At 42.3% G+C, this 18,387-nt stretch overlaps 1 protein-coding gene across 4 annotated transcripts in view; it reads right to left on the bottom strand.

Annotated features, from left to right (window-relative positions):
• The window catches only part of BBS9 (Bardet-Biedl syndrome 9), a 2,055,975-nt gene that overhangs the window by 962,962 nt on the left and 1,074,626 nt on the right, over positions 1–18,387 (bottom strand). For all 4 annotated transcript variants that reach the window (XM_086964810.1, XM_086964812.1, XM_086964809.1 and 1 more), the window contains one exon: positions 8,436–8,608. In XM_086964810.1, the coding sequence (XP_086820936.1) occupies positions 8,436–8,608 (173 nt within the window). The remainder of the gene's footprint in view (positions 1–8,435; positions 8,609–18,387) is intronic.

Here is an 18,387-nt window from a genome sequence, read left to right as displayed (position 1 = left end):
GATGTGAAACCTATGGTTTTTTTAGTGAATTTAATAGGTTTTTTAAATGCTAATTCCTAACTATAACTGGTGTGAAACCTATGGTTTTTTCAGTGAATATATATATATACATATATATATATATATATGAGCGTGTGTATATGGAATTGAAATGTATGTTGTACACATTCTCCCATGTTTAAATGAATTGGTTGATGAATATTGAAAAACGAGTCGCATTATGTAATATTGATTTATGGATGGATTGTTATAAATTAGAACAATGAATTACAATTGTTTCAAAAAGACTAATAATGCGGAGATGAAAGTCTTGCTTCTATGTTGTTCATAATGGCGCACGTAAATTGCTTTGCACAACGCGTACATATTATGTGACAAAGGCAGTAGAGGCGACCGAAACGCGTAATGGCTGATGGAATTAACTGAAATCGAATTAACTGAAATCGAAGCAACCACATCTGTGTCTGCCCTGTTTGTAATCAAGCTACAGCAAAAGTTAAGCCATAAATATACATATGGGCTAAATCTCCTAACCCCTTTTTTCCATTCATGTACTTCTTTACTGCAGCACCTGCTCTTGTCTCATTTGCTCCTAGTATGGCCCCACAGTGTCTTGGAGAGACCAGGTGGATGGAGCAAAATTGTCTATGGTTGAATGCAGACAAAACAGAGGTTTTGATCTTGGGCAAACAACCCAACATCTGGTCAACCTCTTGGTGGCCTGAAACTCTGAGACATCTACCCAGCCCTAAGTCCAAGGTTAAAAAATTGTGCATTTGGTTTGAACAGAAGCTGTCCTTTGACAGTCAAATTACAGCGTTGGCTGGAAAGTGTTTTGGAATCCTTAAGACCCTGAAAACAATCCTGAATTTGCTCCCAGAAACTGCAAGGAAGGCAATGGTCCGGCATTGATTATTTCAAGGCTGGACTATTGTAATGTATTGTACCGGGGGTGTCACAGTCCCATATAATGCGACTCCAACAAGTACTGAATGCAGCGGCGGATTTGCTACTCAATCTCCCAAAATGCATCTCCTTGGAACCCTCACTGGCAAAGTTATACTAGCTTCCTATGAAGCAGAGGGTCTCATTCAGGGGGGTGTGCTATTGCTATAAAAGCCCTGACAAACACTAGACCTCGGTACATACAGCCTTTCATTAAACCCTACATTCCTCTAAGAAATCTTAAATATTCAGGAACTTGTAGGGTCTGTATTCCGAAAGTGAGAAGAGTGTGCCTTGGTGGCAGCTCCTTTAGTTTTCTGGCATTGAATCTTGGAACACCCTGCATCTTTCTGTCTGGCGTTTTATAAGTGGCATTATTATTATTATTATTTTTATTATTATTTGGTGTATGAGACACAAAACCGAGAGACACAGAACCTTGTCAAACATGTGGAATGACAGACTCCCACAGTCCCAAAGCAGTTGACAGACACTGGGCATGGAAGATTTCTGCAGATTATGACTGGTGTCCAACAGAGCTCTGAGAGTATAAAAGCACCCCATGTCTTGCCACTAACCGGGCAGTGCTTTCTGGTTCTTATTCTGGGCAATTACGCTCTCTGTCAGTCCAGAGTGTCTCCTCATTCAGTAGCCCAACAACCAGGCCCTACCATACAGTGCTGCCTATATTGACACTGGATACCAGAGGAGAAAATATCGGACTTTGTTGACAATCAGGCAGCTTTTGTTAATCACAAAATGCCACTCTATAAATACCACAAGGAGAATGATACAACATATTATTCACATCTTTTGGGGAGCTTGGAGTGCAGCCATGGCTTGCCAGGAATAAACAGCCCTAACAGTTTTAAATGTATGGATTTTAAGAAAAAGTTAATATCTTAGTCCATGTAATGTGATGAAGGAGACTGTAAATCCAGTGAAAAGAAGAAAGCTTGTTATCTTACCTTAATCTTCCATCATCAGCAATAACCAACAATAATGGTTCTGAAATGTTCCCTTATTTGATGATGTATGGTTGGGATGTAAAACCAACTGTGACATCATTTACTAAATTGCCCCTTTAAATAACATTGGATTACCTTGTTACAGTTAATAAGGAATAATTTCCTTTGACAGCTGAGCGTCTTCGATTTCCTGTTAAGAGGGTTTAAAAACAGGGTTTTTCATTCGATTAGCTGTCATATGTTGTAACAAAGCTAATGTCATTGATTCAAATAGCAACATTGGATCATTAGTAGTAGATCAGACAAAGAAATAGAAAAAGAAGAGACTAAATTATTAAAAAACATAATGTTTCAAGGATTCCAGTATAGCCTTCCATTCTATGTATGAATAACAATTAAACCCTCACCAGTTTCCCTTGACCAGTCAGTGGTATTTTTTGTCAGAAGAGTGATTATGGTATGAAAAAGGGCATGATCATATTGTTAATCCCCAAAAATACAGTAGAATACTGGGTAAGTAACTGTCATATAATCGGTAATCAAATAACTCTTTGGGCCATAGCAGGGGTGCCTTGGTTGGAATATTGGGATCCTTTATTCCATTAAGACTTAAAGCCCCAATGGGCTTCACTTCCCCAAAAAGAAAATAAAGCTTGTTTGTCTGACCTACAATTACCTGGAAATTGGGGATCAGGAATATTCCAACTTACTTCCAATTTTGGAATTCTGTAATCTTGTATTGCTTTATTAGAAACCTTAGCATTACAATCCAAGGTTATTATGACACAAGATGTCTTTTCTCTAACCATTACTGAATTTATAAACTCAAATGTACAGGGATAGGAGTATATTGGGAACTTGGAGGAAAATAAACAGTAAACAGAAGTAGGGAATGACCCTTAGATTTCCTACGAAACGTAAAATCAATCCTCAGAGATAAAAGTTAGTTGTGATAACAAGCGATGATGAGTAGTACAATCAAATTTGATTGGCAATGCACCCTTTAGTATGACCACGATTGGCATCAGTTCGGGCAGTGGACAACAGAATAGGAGGCCACCTCAAAGTCAGTAACAGCCCAGGTTTCCTGGATCAGATTATTGAAGCCTTTTGAGAACTCAAGAAATGTATTTTTATATTATGCCACCCAGCCGTGTTCCAAGAGATCAGAGTTACTTTAAATAGAATAAAGCTCTTGATCTTGAAATGTATCACCATTTAATGCCCCAGGGAGCCATGACCAAAAAGGGTTAGGCTTCAATTTCTGAGGCAGTCTCTTTTGATCAAGGGATTTCTTCTTTCTGTTAGACCCAGAGATTTCCATCACTGATGAGCACGCTAAATTTTGAACAACCTATGGACTTTTGAAAGAAATCTCATTTTGCTTCTCAGGAACATCTGCATTCAAATCACACATTTCCATTACCTTTTTCCTGTGCATGGAGATTTTTGAAAAAACATTTATTGGAAATACATCATACCCAGAGTACCCCAGAATAATAGCAGGCACAAGACTAGGCCAAAACAATCACTCTACTATAAGATGAATCACAGGGAAGAGCATGTTATGAATCCCCTTTGTAGTAAGGGATTTTAATGGAGGAAATAATAATTTCAAAATATTTGCTCAATTCAAAGGTCCCATTTTCCTGGGAACAAAGAACAAAAATGGATTATGAGAAAAGACTCACCCATTATATTTATATGAGTTAAATGCTCGGCACAGAGCCTTAATTATGGAGCCATATGACCTTGAAAAATCTGAGCAAACAGGTCCTCAGAACCTCTAGCGTATTTAAAAAGTACTGCTAACAGGTTCAAATTAATGCAAGTGGGGCCTTCTGTAGCATTTGTTCTTGCAAAAACTGTTGACACCACAGACCTTTCTATCACGAAGACATGCTAGATCCTTCAGGGTGAGAAGACTCATGATCAGAATTGTTATTAAGATTTTCACTAGAGCTACCAGATTCTTCACAAGGAAATTCGACCCGTCTTCTATTCTTTTTCATAACCCATCATTTTTTAAACTTTTCTCTTATTTTTTAACTTCAAGGGGAATTTCATGGACTAAATATTTTTTCTCTGTGGCCTTATTAGGAGATGATTCTATATATAAAAGACCATTTTTTAGCCAAAAATATTGGAAAAAGAGAGATTTGGGGTGGGGGAGAAGAAGAGCAGGGAATATTCTAATAGATTTTTCTGAACAACTGGCACCGAATATTGTGGAGAGAATAAGTTTCGAAAAGAATAAACACAATTTTTGTGCTGCTTCTTCATTTCAGTGCACTTTCTCGATAGTGGTGCTCCAGCTTTGTCTGCTACATTTTTCTCCTCGTTCACCAGAATGTAAAGAGTTCCTTGAAGCACAAGCTAGAAAACAAGCCCTTAAACTGACCCGCCTTAACTCTATCATTTGTTTTAACCTTTATCTTGCTATTTAGGTGTTTTTATAATGCACTTGAGGTTTTACCTGGAAGAGAAAACCAGGCTTGTAGTTCTCACCGTGGTGAGCAATAGACTGTTGTAAACGCTACCTCGCAGTCTTTCTGACATTAAAATTGTGAAAAATGATAATTGCTCTTAAGCAAAACTAATAAAACAGATATAGTCTCCACAGATATAATGTTCACAGACTTCAGGACTGGTTGGGCTATAACCAAAGCAGTCAGGTAAACAACTGTTCACGCCTACAGAGCCCACCAGATTCATCTCAGGTATACATGTCCCTTACAATCTTGGCAGACTCCGCCTTCGATTCTGACTTTGGCTCCCACTCAACTACATCCCATGGGGCCGCAGGCCAGACTACAGGCCACCTTCTCATCGGAAAAGACACCCTTGGTCAAAACCTCCCATTTTCCACCATGCCCCCTGGCAGGGCTTTAAATGGGCCGGGTCTCCCAGGTCTGAGCACCAGCATTTTTTTTAACGGGTCTCTTTCGGGCTCTCTTTTGTGCCCTGGCACAGGCGGTCTGTTTTTTTCAAGACTGCAGTGACAGCAGGCACATGATGTGCGCATGCTCACACGGCTCACTTCTCACTAGTGGAGAAGTTACGTCATGACGTCATTCGAGGTGAGCGTTTATGGGAAGGGAAATCCTTAAGAGAGTCATTTTCTCTCGAGATTTCCCTTCTCTTTTTGAAACTCAGGAACAGCAATATTGCCTTGGTGTCACCAGGGCTGTAAGTGGAAGCATTTTCAAAATTACATACAAGCCATAGTTGCTGCTTATTTACCTTATGCAACTAACAACCACAGACAAAGTCAAAAGTCCTAAGTTGTTGTAGGTATAATGTTACTTGTTGTATCATAAATCTGTATGCAATGGCGGAGGCAGCAAAATACCAGTTGGGCGGCACACTATATGCTAAGCACAGATTTTTAGCTACGTGTTTTTAAGTAACGCCCTTAATTAGATTGGCCATGCCCCTTTGAGAGACCCCCCCAATTTTTTCATCCCACTTAAAGTCCTGCCCCCTGGGTTCACGATGCTGCAACCCCCGCCTCTCTCACAGCTAAACCTTCGCTGGTGGCAATCTGACGGGCTGTGAGGAAAACTGAGTTTGGAGCAGCCAGCAGGCACTTCTGCCCTTCTGGCAGGAGAGGAGACAGTCAGTAGCGAAACATTAGCCCTTGTATCCCCTGCAGTGCGGAGGCTGAGCTCCAGGTGGTCCGCTTTAGCACTCTACATGGTTGGCAGGCTGCTGGCCTGAGAGCTCCTGATTGGGTCATGGGGAGGTGCTTTCCATGTGCTTTACAGGGGGCACCCTCAAGTATTGTTACGCGACTGGAGGCCGTGAGAGACCAGTGCGGCACAAGCACATTCCGGCTGCTTCTGCCGGCACTGGCTCAGCTGAAACACATCAGAATCAACATGCATCAGTACAAACTCATACGCTGGGGGAGGAGCACCAGAATTGGTACAGAGGGCGAACAGATGACCTTCTGACTTCTGCCACTGGTGACTAAATAACATTATTGAGAAGGTAGGGCTAAATTAGTAGACAAATTAATGTGACCACATTATCGATCTAGACTCATGATATAATGTATACAAGGAAATGGAAGGACAATATGCAAAAACAAAAAAGTAACATAATCTTTCATGTTTTAAAGACTAGATTCAATTCACATGCAGATTTTGAATATGCTAATAGAGCGGCCCACCACACTAGGAACAGAAAAAGAGTAAACATTTTGGGAAAAGGTTTCTTAGGACTACAATGTTACTGCAAAACAAAAAAATACTACCACGCCTTCAGCATTGAAAAGTTAGTGTGTGTCTGACGAAATTAGGCACAAACTCAAAAATAATGTAAGCCCCTCCCTCATTCCAGAGCACGGACTACGGTGGTTGGTTGTCTCTTGAGTGTAGATGTAAAAAGAATCCTCATTGACTACAGCACCGTCCTACAAAGGGTAACCTGCAAGCAGGTGTCCCACGCTCAGGGCATACAAAAGGGTAGCAATAGCTCGAGAATTATCATTAGATTTTTAAAAGAAATACATTAGTAGGTTCCCTAACGCCAATGTACAATTAGAAATCTAACTGGCTAACTGAAAATGAAGTACGAGATACAACGAATGTGTCACACTTTTGAAGAAAGCTTTTTCGATTGCCCAGGTGTTCCTGTCGTTTTTAGGACTAAAAGTTCATATTTGTGCCTTGAAGGCCTTAATGAAAGGTTATGTGTCCTGATGCACAGGGAGTGCGCAGCCAGCTGGCACAGTCGGCCAACAGCTGTCCTGTCCAACAGGAATGTGTCATCGACATATATCAGAACAGGATCCAGGGGGAAAATATCAAAATCCAGAAAAAGCAAGAACGAAAAAAACTGGAGGCAGTTTGTGAAGGCGCGGTGCCAAGACACGGCTCTGGCTGACTCGCAGCGCAGCCTAGAAGAATGGTGAATTGTTTCCATGCCAGTTCAGCGCACTCATCCTCAGGAGTCCCACCGAGGGCCTGCTATCCTTTTGTGCAGGCCTTTCAGCCCGAATCCAAGAACATCTCCTTAAACACTACCAATTTACCTGTCATGTATGGTTATTGTTGAAATCATGATCCCTTCACTGTCTTTACACTCACAATCCAAATACAATCCTACAGCACACAAAGATACTGTCGCTAAATTAACAGGGGAGCAAAATAGTAGAGGGGGAAGGAGGGAGCGAGGGATAAAGAAGGAGAGAGTGAGAGAGAGGAGGGAAGGAACAAAACTAGAGTGGAAAAATGGGAGTAAAGAAGGGGAGAGTGAGGGAGGGGAAGTGTGGAGGAGAAGGGTGGAGGGCGTAAGTGAAGCAGTGAACGGTTAGGAAGAAAGGATCTTGGGGTTGCGCTTTTTCATTTTTAGTGAGCACGCTAGTGAAAGAAATGTTACGCAAGCAGATTTACATCCACCGATAAACTGTTCACAGGCACCCGGAATCTACAAGTGTAAAGCGAGGGGGGTCTCACGAAAAAAAAAAAAACATTGGTTGAGAAGCTTACTTCATATTAGATGCGAGATAGACTAGGATTTATCATCACGTGCTGTGACCTGCTTCTTCTGGTTACATATGAATTTCCAAATGACGTGAATCCTCACTCACGCATCCAAGGCCCTCCCCAACATCGGACCAGCATACCTGAACAGCCGCCTCTCCTTCCACGCACCCAATAGACGCCTTTGATCAGCTGACTGCTCTCTGGCCACTGTCCAACGCATCTACAAGACCAGAAAGGGAGGAAAGTCCTTCTCCTACTTCGCAGCCAAGGCCTAGAACGACCTCCACCTCTTGCAAAACCCCACACTGCTCCAGTTCAGGAAGGGCCTCAAGGCCTGGCTCTTTGGATGACCACAGCACTCATCAGGCCGCCCCACCAGTGCCTTGAGACCCTCGCGGGCGAGTAGCTGCGATTTACCAACCCTTGATTGATTGATGTGAATATTTGAAAAGTGCTGATATAGCGCTACCGTGTGCGTTATCTTGAAATAACTGCCTGCACTTAGTGGTGCCTTGACCAAAGAGTGGGAGACTATTATATGGGAAGAGCATTTATCTTCTCCATAGGTCTTGTGACCTTACAAAGCACACTGACGCCAGTGCACCGCTGTATTTAAAGAACAAAGCTGATGCTTCTCTAAAAAGGTGAACAACTCTGCCACAGAGAATACTGATAAAACACCCAATAAAAATGTGAAATGAAATACATTTGGAAAACGCTCAGCAGAAAAATTCCCAATGGCACGCAGATTGCAGAGGACCTGAGTGAAGCAGAGGGGGTTTAAGGAAAGGTCACGGGAGAGGGGCGAGTGTCACTAGTAATGCGTAAGCACAAGTCCAACAGGGCCCCCTAGTGTAACATTTAAATTGTGCTCTGTGTGAAGGATTAGATTCACGGAACAAACATCAGCTCGAGCAGGAGATATTACAGCAGCGAATGGTGGTACTCCAGTCCTAACAAAGCAGACACTTTGCTGTAAGACAGGGCCTTGAGTTGTGCACCGTTAAACATTATGAGTCAAACTGCTTACCTGAAAATGCTGATCAATTAATTCGAAGTACTCCTGCAGTGGGAGTTGGCCAGAGAAGGAGCAGGCGAAGTCACTGCTTCCTTGCTTTCGGAAATGTTCTTCGAAACGAAGAAGGAGCTCTTTCAGCAGCAGCCAAAGTTCCTCAAATTGTTCACTCTGAATTCTGTACCGCTCTTTGCAGAAAGAAATACAAGCAGAGTCAATACAAATGTTGCATGTCAGGGACAAAAAGCTTCTGAACTCTACAAACACGCTTCTGGTTACCGATTTTATTCCATTTGTTTATAGTTTCAAGTGTAGCAAGAATGGCTATTATTTTCAAAATCGCAAACACTATACCTCCAAATTCACTTTTAGTTATACTCAGGAAAAAAATGGTGAGAACCATTCGGTTCATTTCACACGTAAATACTGCTTAGGTGTGACGATAACATTTAATTTGAAGGCATAGAATACAGATCTTTAGTCGCAGATTTAGAATTCGCATTTTTTTACATGCACATTGCTTAACTTGTTCTTTTTTTAAAATCATAACACATTTAAGAAAATTTGAAACAGTAGAAGCATTGTAGAATCAAAAACACAATACTTAAAAATGGTACAAGACTGATTAATTCACTTCCAAATGTATTTTTACGTTGGAGTAGAGTTGGCAAAAGGGATTGAAAGAGTTATTATGTGGGGATGTCCATGCAAGCTCCTGTGACTCCTCAGAAATAGACCTGGGCGGGGGTTCATGGAGTCCTACTTCGAGGAACTCTGCGAACTTCCGCAAAAACTCCGCCACACTCTACGGAGTTCCGCCAGCAGCGGAGTGCATTAAATTGCGCTGCTCACACTCATTTTAAATGCTGGGAGTTTGCCCCGCACTGTAAAATCAGCACAAATGCACTCGACATCGTGCAGGAGGCCGCTGCTGCTTTCAGCCGCTTAAGTAGACATTCTACTCAAGCGGCAGCTTACTCAGTGCGAGTGGCAGACTTGCGAGCAGTCGCAACTGCCCACGTTGAGAACTCTTGCCTGGAGGAGGTATTGCGTGTGATTATTTTCCCAAAAGCGCTCGCCAACTGAACGTTGGCAGGCCGCCCGAGAGAACTAACTCAGCTCCACGTCATTTTGTGGAGTTTTGCAGAACTCCACACGGACTGGGTAAAACTCTGTGAACTCCGCTGGGCAGAGCGGAATTCTTTGCCCACCCCTACTCAGAAAGTAACAACTTTGTGAAAATTCCCGTATCACATGCAATTTCCCACAATGGCAGCATATGTTAAAATTAAGACTGCAAGAAGCAGGAGCAGATCTGCCTGTATAACTTAATGTCCAACAAGTTATTACAGAATATGAAATACGTTCGTACACTATAAAATCCAATAAACACAATAGAAAATCGAAGATGCCTTTTCAAAATGACACATTTTCCTTTTCCAAGCAACAACTGTCCCTTTAATGAACCCAGGGAGCTTTACAATAATGTTTACCATTTAGGGAAAAAAAATGGCGGGTTAGAGGTCAGTTGTCCCTTTAAGGCGTCCGTTTTGGCATACAATTAAAAAGGGTAGCTAATAAGGCAGGTCGACTTGCAACACCCTGCAAAAGGACAATTTGTGATGCAAGTTATTGGAACACAAGCCATATTGCACATTTTATTCTCATTCACAACCCATTAAGTTTCCATATTGCACAACCCAGGTTTGAGAAATATTAATGAAGCCCGAAAGGCACTTCCAACCTTAACATCAATCATTGAGTAATCCCCTTTTAATTGTGTGCATGTGTGGGATTATCCTACTGGTCCTATGACTACTTGTTCATATAGAAAATTGCAAGCGCCAATGAGTGGTTTGTGTCACCTTCCTCACAAACTACTATAAAGACAGCTTTTTTGCTCCCTTGCAGAATAAGATTCCTCACTCTTACAACTCCTTAGTTGATATATTGTTCAAAACCTTGAAAATATTGAGAGTTTATTATATCCACAAAGGCCTTGATTTAGAACTCGGTGGACAGGTTATTCCGTCACGATGGTGACAGATATCCCGTCTGCCAAAATATAAATCTCATTACATCCTGTGAGATTTATATTTCGGGAGACAGGATCACCGTTATGACGGAGTACCCCATCCGCCGGGTTCTTAATCAGGCAAAAAATCTTTCCAGGTATAATAAATTAGTGTAACTTTTATTTCAAAAGTTATCCTTCAACTTGAATCATTTCATCTGTATTCCCTGCACCCAAAATGCATTTTGGGCTAGATGCCCTTATTCAGGTGCCAGGTTGTGGGACTTCTGTATTGTGTCCTGTCCCGAGGATAGGAGACCTGGTTATTTTGCAAGGCATCTTCTTCCACTGGTGAGAGATGAGAGGAGATGGAATGAAGTCCTGCAGACAGAAGCAGGCATCCAGATCATGTCTGAAAGATACAAACTACTATACCTGTCAGAGACTAAGTAAGTTCATTATATGCAGCCGTCTGATCAGGTCTCCAACACGGAATCTGAGTAATTAGTATATATGAGGCAATTCATTCTGCAACACCCTTCGAATGGCTATTTTGCAACGCCACCTCCATAGGTCCCTTCTCAAAATCAGAGATTATTTGCAAAAAGTCAGTGTGCAATTTGCAACCACTTTTGCAAACTGACTCAGTAAATCTGGTCAAAGAAGTCTAAAACAAAATGTCAAACAGTTTTATCCTAAAGCTCCATCATCTGCTTATCACTCTTCCAGCACAACACACGCTCTTTCTTACCCACAAAATGTATTTTTGCCAAATCCCTCATAAACCTGAGCACTTTCATAGAGCAAGTACTCAGCATGAACAGCCAAAACAGAAAACAGGCCAATGCAGTATCCTCTAATCGAAGGCAACTCCACAACATTCAACATTACATCCCATATCGATTAATCAATCAAGGGACTTGTAAAACATCACCACTCACGAGTAAGGGTCTCAAGGTGATGGGTGGAGGGTGGGCAATGCTGATCCATTGAAGGCACTGTGGTACAGTCGAAGAGCCAGGTCTTGAGGTCCTTCCTAAATTGAGGAAGTGATGGTGGTTGCCTGACGAGGAGAGGCAGGATGCTCCAGGTCTTTGCTGCTGGGTAGGAGAAGGGTCTTCCTCCAGCCGTGGTCTGGCTGTGGTCTGACAGTGGTTTTGATCTCAATGGCACAACTGAGGGCTCTCCCATACATCTCAAATTAGGCTGCATTAAAGCCATTTACACTGTGCACCCCAATTATTAGACTGTATGATTGCAAGAGGTCAAATATGTGGTAAGCAGGATGTTAGTCGCCATCAAGAAAGACTAATCAGAGTTTAATTTATTGAAATAACAGGTTATTGTTGCCTGGCAGAACCAACATTCAGATACACTAAGAAACATCATTTGTCTGAAGAACAGTAATTTCTGCATCCAACAATGAAAAAATATTTTTCAAATCAGAAGGCTATTTTTTCAGGAGAGTTGCCTTTCTTATGTGTATGAATATAACCATTAATAATATGAGTAATATTGGCACCTGCATGTAATGTTTTTCATGTCATACTACTTCTCAAACCCACTGATTACTAAATTAAAATATTTATCGGTAATGGAACAGGTGGTAGAGCCAGAGGTCTGTAATAATCCCATGGTGAAGCTACAGTCTGTACAAAGCAGTTCCCCTCACACTTGCCTTGTATAACCTGTTGAAGGACAGGGCATGTGGACATAAGCAATCACAGGATTGCACATCTCCAGAACATTCTGTGGAAAGCAACCACAAATGGTTGTGGAGCATAAGGCTGATGTCAACTGCCCTTCCCAGGCAATCAGAAGTATCAAAGCCAGCACAAATCATGTTTTTCCCGCTTCCTGATCGTCATGAATTGTTTGAGCGGGGGTGCCTGAGAGACAGATTCTAAGATGGCCAGACCTCTGCAAGGCTCTAGGGGTCAGAAGACAAGTTTGGTTTAAAATCAATTGTATGACAGCAACTAAATAGGAACTCTAATGCCCCAAAGCAAAAGACAATAGGAGACTACACCAGTGTCTGAAATTATAAAGAGAATGCTGCTTGGGAACCTACCTGCAACGGTGTGGGACAGACCGCATTACGGAATGTGGGCTGTCAAGGCATGGCCTGCTGTGAGCGGCTTCACTACATAAAAGCAGATTTCTCCCCGCTAAGATGTGCTGCAGTTGGGAGTCGGCACTGTATGGGGAGTCTACTGAGAGGCGGGGGTGTGGAGCAACTAGTTTGATTAACAACAGGAGGCACTGCAGACAGACTGCAGCTCATGCAGTGTCATGAGTCTCAGTTTGGCCTGGTAGGAAGCATTGCCATTTTTACAAGTGCCCGTATCTTTCCTAAAGTTGCCTTCACTTTGCACATCGACTTCTGACACACATTTGCATTTGTGACACTGTGGATTTGTTTCCTGGAAACACTGACCTTGCTTATAAAAATCAACTTCGCAAGAACACTATCATATTGCCTTGGCATTGTGTACATAGCCTACATGCACTTTATGCAAATGTGTTTGTTTTTTCTGTCCAAATGGTGAAACAGCTATCTGTAGAATACAAACAATGACAGCTTGATCAAAATACCTGCCCAAGGCAAGGATACCTTTTTCTATATATAAAGATCTGTTTCCAGGTATAGAGAGGGTAGGCCCTTCTGCAGACTTTGAAAGGTCCCTCCATGCTGAAGCTATCGCCCAGCAGCTGACAGACATCTCCTTGAGTGGTGTCCAGTTCGTGACCAAGACAGAGTCCTACATTTGTAACCACTAGATTATGGGTTGGATCATCCAGTAAGGGGTTTCTTGGCTGAACATACAAATGCACCCTTGACACGTAGGTTAGGGTTTGCATAGTAGGAGTAAACCAGATTGTTATATTATTTCATATGCTTGCATAGATACATTGTCTCAACACAATGGTGGAACTTTTTGTTCTCTTCAGACACTTATTATAACGTTCGTCTGCTTCTGTCTATTGATCATTGCAGCACATACTTTCTATATAAGAATCAATTCCATTCAATAAACATTGAAAACGTCTCTTCGTGTATTTTTTGTATGTATCTCTGAGCAAGAGCGAGCACAAGAGTTTGAGTGAAAGGTTCTAGCTCTGTCACCACGGTTCCTGAGGGAACAGGTTTGTAATTTTCAGTGGTTGCCAGAACTGTTCGTCCCCGTCTAGGTTTAGGGGGGATTATGGTTCGCAATATGAACTAGCTGGTCTAAGGGACAATATATCTTGTGGGGTGCACGGAATCAGTCTGCCACCATCCCAAAGTCTATGTCGTCCACAAATGCGCAGTTCCTATGATTAGTGGAAACTACATGACTGCGGCCCAGAAGCAAACTGCCACCCCGATAAGAAAGGCCTGCAGCATCTCTGCCCTGGAGGCTGCAGAGGCAGGGGCATGGAGTAACTACTCCGACAATGGGAGGTCCCGCGGGTGACACAAAGAGCCGCTGAGTGCGGCCTTCTGCATCTCTGCTCTGGAGGCTACGGAGGCAGTGCCTCCAGGGAAAATAGCAAAGCTTGTGATGTTGTGAGATTGAGTGGGACACAATAAAGAGATAGTGCAAAAGACTGATATGCAATACAACACCTGATAAACTACAAATATAGCTGCACTATCCTTACTGCATTAGGAGGCCACCCAACCAAAAAGAAAAGAAAAACAGGTTGCAAGTCGTGCTTGTGACCCTTTCTGGGTGTAAATTAGAGGTCTCAACAGTGCCCCAGTGGATGACCTGCAGAGAATAAAAATCCCAAATGACACATGGCACTTCCATGATGAGGAAAAATACTTGAAAAAATCATTGGGAAATGAAGACACAACTGCACTGCTCCTGGCATGGCTGGAGTGTACAAACCTAATGCACTGACCTGAAAGAAAAGGAAAGTACGAAAAAATATAGCTTAACTCCTCTACAAAGCACTGGGCAATTGGAACAATCAGAGCACCACTGGCGGTGAACATGTGGAAGAATGACAACAGGCAGGCTAAACTCACATTTGAAATGCGAAAGGGTAGATATGGGTTTGATGGGAGCTAACAGTGACGTGAATCCAGAGCAACAGGAGGATCCTGAAATCATATTGCTTCTGAAAATGATGCAATGTTCTCTATCGTCCGTAGACGAAAAGGTTGACTCTCTCATTAACAGGATGGATCTCATGAACTCTAAAATTGATAAGCTGGAACGATGGCTATCAGATGCGAAACAAGCTAATATCCGATTTTGAAGATGGGTCCAAGTAAATAAATGAGAACCTAGACATGGAGTGTATCCTTCAGCTGACTAAAGCAAAAAATTAAGACTATGAGTCCAGATCAAGGAGAAACAATCTGCGCATACTTGGGGTGCCATAATCAACAAATACAGGCAATCTTGACCTATACGTGACAACTATGCATGGGGCAGACAACAGATCCCCTAAACTCCCAACGAGAGCACCTGCTTTATGATCATTCCCAATCTTCTTACTTTCACAATCATGATACTCTGTTCAGTGGGACACAATAAAGAGAAAGTCCAAAATACTGATATGCAAAACAAAGCCTGAAAAATCCGGATAAACTGCAAATATAGCCATGCTATCCTTACAGCATTAGGACGCCACCCAACCTAAACACAAAAGAAAATACAGTTTGTGACCCTTCCTGGGGGTGCACTGCCTTGCACTAGGGCTTACGAAGACCTCAAAGAGCTGATCATAACCAGTTATGAAAACAAACTACATGTCTTCCATTCATGTGGATGCTTTTGTCCAAGCCACCACCAGACTTACAGATGAGTAAGGTAAGTATGTGATATGGATGAGATAGACGAATGCTGTCCAGTGCCACATGTCAAACTACACACAGGAGTCACACCCAAGAAGCTGATACCTCTTCAGACAGCCTCATGGATCAATTTCACAAACAGGCTGTCAAATGTTCAAGTGATCCAACCTGGCCAGGCTAAATATGGTGCTGCTACCTCACTAAACTCAGTCAGGAGAGTCCATACAATTACTGGGACCAGCAGTCACCACCCCCTTTTACAAGCACATTTTTTAAATACTGGCTCTACGTAGAGCTGCCATCAAGCAGCCAAGTTTCTGCCCCGCTACAACACCCAGCACCCCCAAAAAGAGCACCAGACATCCCGAAAGACCATTGTAGGCGAACATAATTTCTGTAAACATGACAAGGCGGTGCACACCATGCTCTGGATTTGGTGTGAGTATTACTTTGAGAGTATGCTCGACTTAATGACCATACCAAATGAGACCTAGGTCTCTGAACAAACCTAATAATGGGATCAGTGTTTTTAGAAGGATTGCTTCTTCTACAAGGTTTCAGAAAGTTTATATTGTTAGGTCTGTAGAATATAATGCAATATTTTGGACTGTCAGAAATCAAAATGTCCACCCTCAACTGCACACATGATCTTCAAAAATGTCATCCATATCAATTTCAATTATGGTCACTGCGCTCAGGTTGTTTATTCCCTTAAAAGAGAACATTCCCTAAAACATGAGCAAATATCTCCCTTTCTGGACCCATAAAGATTTCTGTGGTTCCTTAAATTTCTACTTCAACAATATTGCATTAATTTTTTCCTTCTTATTTTACAAATTCAATAATGTATACTGCACTAGGGATTTTACCGTAGCTAAACAGATTCATTGAAAATCAATGAAAAGTGTAGCGGTATACATTAGGACCACAGATGTATGTTTAATTTCATATTTTATTTTGTTATTCTTTCACAAATAAGAGTGTAATGTTCCCAGTATATTTCGATGGTTGCATGAATAAATTATGTTGCTATGATATGTGACTGGGTTACATTGCCAATGTGAATTTATGTGTGTTGCAATCAAGTCAATCTATCAATCAGGATCTGTAAAGTGTGGCTAATCACCCACTAGGGTATCCAGGCGCTTGTAGGTCCTAAAGGCTCATTCGAACAGCCGGGCCCTGAGGAATTCCGGAAGTTAGATGATGGTGCGGAGTTGCGTGGCGAGGCTGTTCTAGGTCTTTGCTGGGGAAGGAGTGTTCTCTATTTCTGCTTCGGTAGATGAGGGGAGTGTGGGCAAGAGTAAGGGAGGCGGAGCGTAGTCTTCTCGACAGTTGGTGGAAGTTCAGGTGGTGGTTAATGACGGTGGGTCCTTGGTTGTGTAGCACCTTGTGTGCGTGGGTCAGCAGCTTGTATTCACATCTCTTCTGTACGGCAAGCCAGTTGAGTTTCCTGAGGAGGGGTGTGATGTGAGTTTGCCAGGGAAGGTTGAGTCTAGCTGAGGCATTCTGTAGGGCTTGAAGTCTCTGTAGAAGGTGTGCGGCGATTCCTATGTAGAGAGTGTTACCGTAGTCCATTTGGCTGGTGATGAGCACTGAATTACGGTGTGTCTTGTGTGCAGGGGTAGCCACTTGAAGATCTCATGTGGCAAGTGTAGAGTGAGGAAGCAGGTGGAGGAGATCTATGATTTCATTTTGAGCTTGTTGTCAATGATGAGTCTGAGGTTCCTCATGTGATCGGAGGGAGAGGGTGCTTGCCCTAATTCTGATTCCTTGTGTTGCTGTTATTGCCGTAGATCAGTACTTCCATCTTGTCTGTGTTCAGCTGCAGGCAGTCTTTCTTCATCCAGTCGGCGTCAATTGTCTTGCATCTGTAGAAGTTGGTCCTGCTGGTGGTGGGGTCGTTAGTGAATGAGAGGATGAGTTGGATGTCGTCTGCGTGGGAAATTATGTTGAGACTGCGGGATCTGACGATGTTGGCCAACTGGGTCATATATGCATTGAAGAGCTTTGGGGGACACCGCAGGCTTTATTCTTGAGATCGGAGATGAAAGGAGGGAGGTCGATCATCTGGGTTATTTCAGTAAGGAAGGAGGTGATCCATCTGAACGTGTCCCATTGGATGCCGATGTGGTGGAGTCTGCAGAGAGATTAAGGAGTATCAGAGCTGCTGCTTCTCCTCGGTCGAGGAGGCTTCGGATATCGTCAGTGGCTGTTATCAGGGTGGTCTCGATACTGTGATTGTTGTGATAAATTACCATTGGTGTATAATTTATTCCCACTATTGACCTCATTTTCTTTTGTTCATAGACTCAACTCTTGTTATGTGGGGTTATATGGGTAGTCTTCCCCTCCCGCACTCCCTTTGTTTTGATGCAGCAATTACGTATACCACACTAGCGATTTTACTATAACTGAATAGATCCATTAAAAACGAAAATGTATGTCTGTCTGTTTGTCCTTTGTGCATTACTACACCATTCATCCGATCGGCATGAAACTTTGGGAAGTTGTTAAGTACACTACCGCAAAGGTTTCTGGGAAAAAAAATGTGTGAAAAGTTGTTGAGTACACTCCCGCGAAGGTTTCTGGCAAGAAAAAAAAAAGAAAAATGTGTTAAATATCGGCCCCTGGTCCCCCAAGGCCCTCATAATCTTTCCAATTCTGAACGTTTACAGTTTCCAGTGCGACTCGCTTTTGAAATGACCTTCAACAAAGCACAAGGACAATCGCTGAAAGTGCGTGGACTAGATTTGGAGAATCCGTGCTTCTCACATTGACAACTGTATGTGGCCAGCTCATGCGTCGTAAAACCTTCTGATTTATTCGTGTACGCACCACACGGAAAAACAAAAAATACCGTGTATCCACAAGCACTCGAATAAATAAACAGAATTAAAACAACACTTTAAAATGTTTTCCATATTAAAATGAATAAGTTTCAATTAAAATGACACAATGTAAATTGAATGTTATCATTACAAGTTTGCTTACATTTCCTTTCTTCTGAGATCGCAGCAACGTGCGACGGATAAGCTAGTCTATATATATAAAAACAAATGTATGTCTGTCTGTTTGTCCTTTATGCATTACTACACCATTCATCCGATCGCCATGAAACTTTGGGAAGTTGTTGAGTACACTCCCGCAAAGGTTTCTGG

The sequence above is a fragment of the Lissotriton vulgaris genome, chromosome 4_1 (genome assembly GCF_964263255.1).
Source record: "Lissotriton vulgaris chromosome 4_1, aLisVul1.2, whole genome shotgun sequence".
In the NCBI taxonomy this organism is placed as follows: domain Eukaryota; kingdom Metazoa; phylum Chordata; class Amphibia; order Caudata; family Salamandridae; genus Lissotriton; species Lissotriton vulgaris.
The sequence above is the reverse complement of the archived record's forward strand: the minus strand, read 5'-3'. Positions and strand labels throughout refer to the sequence as shown.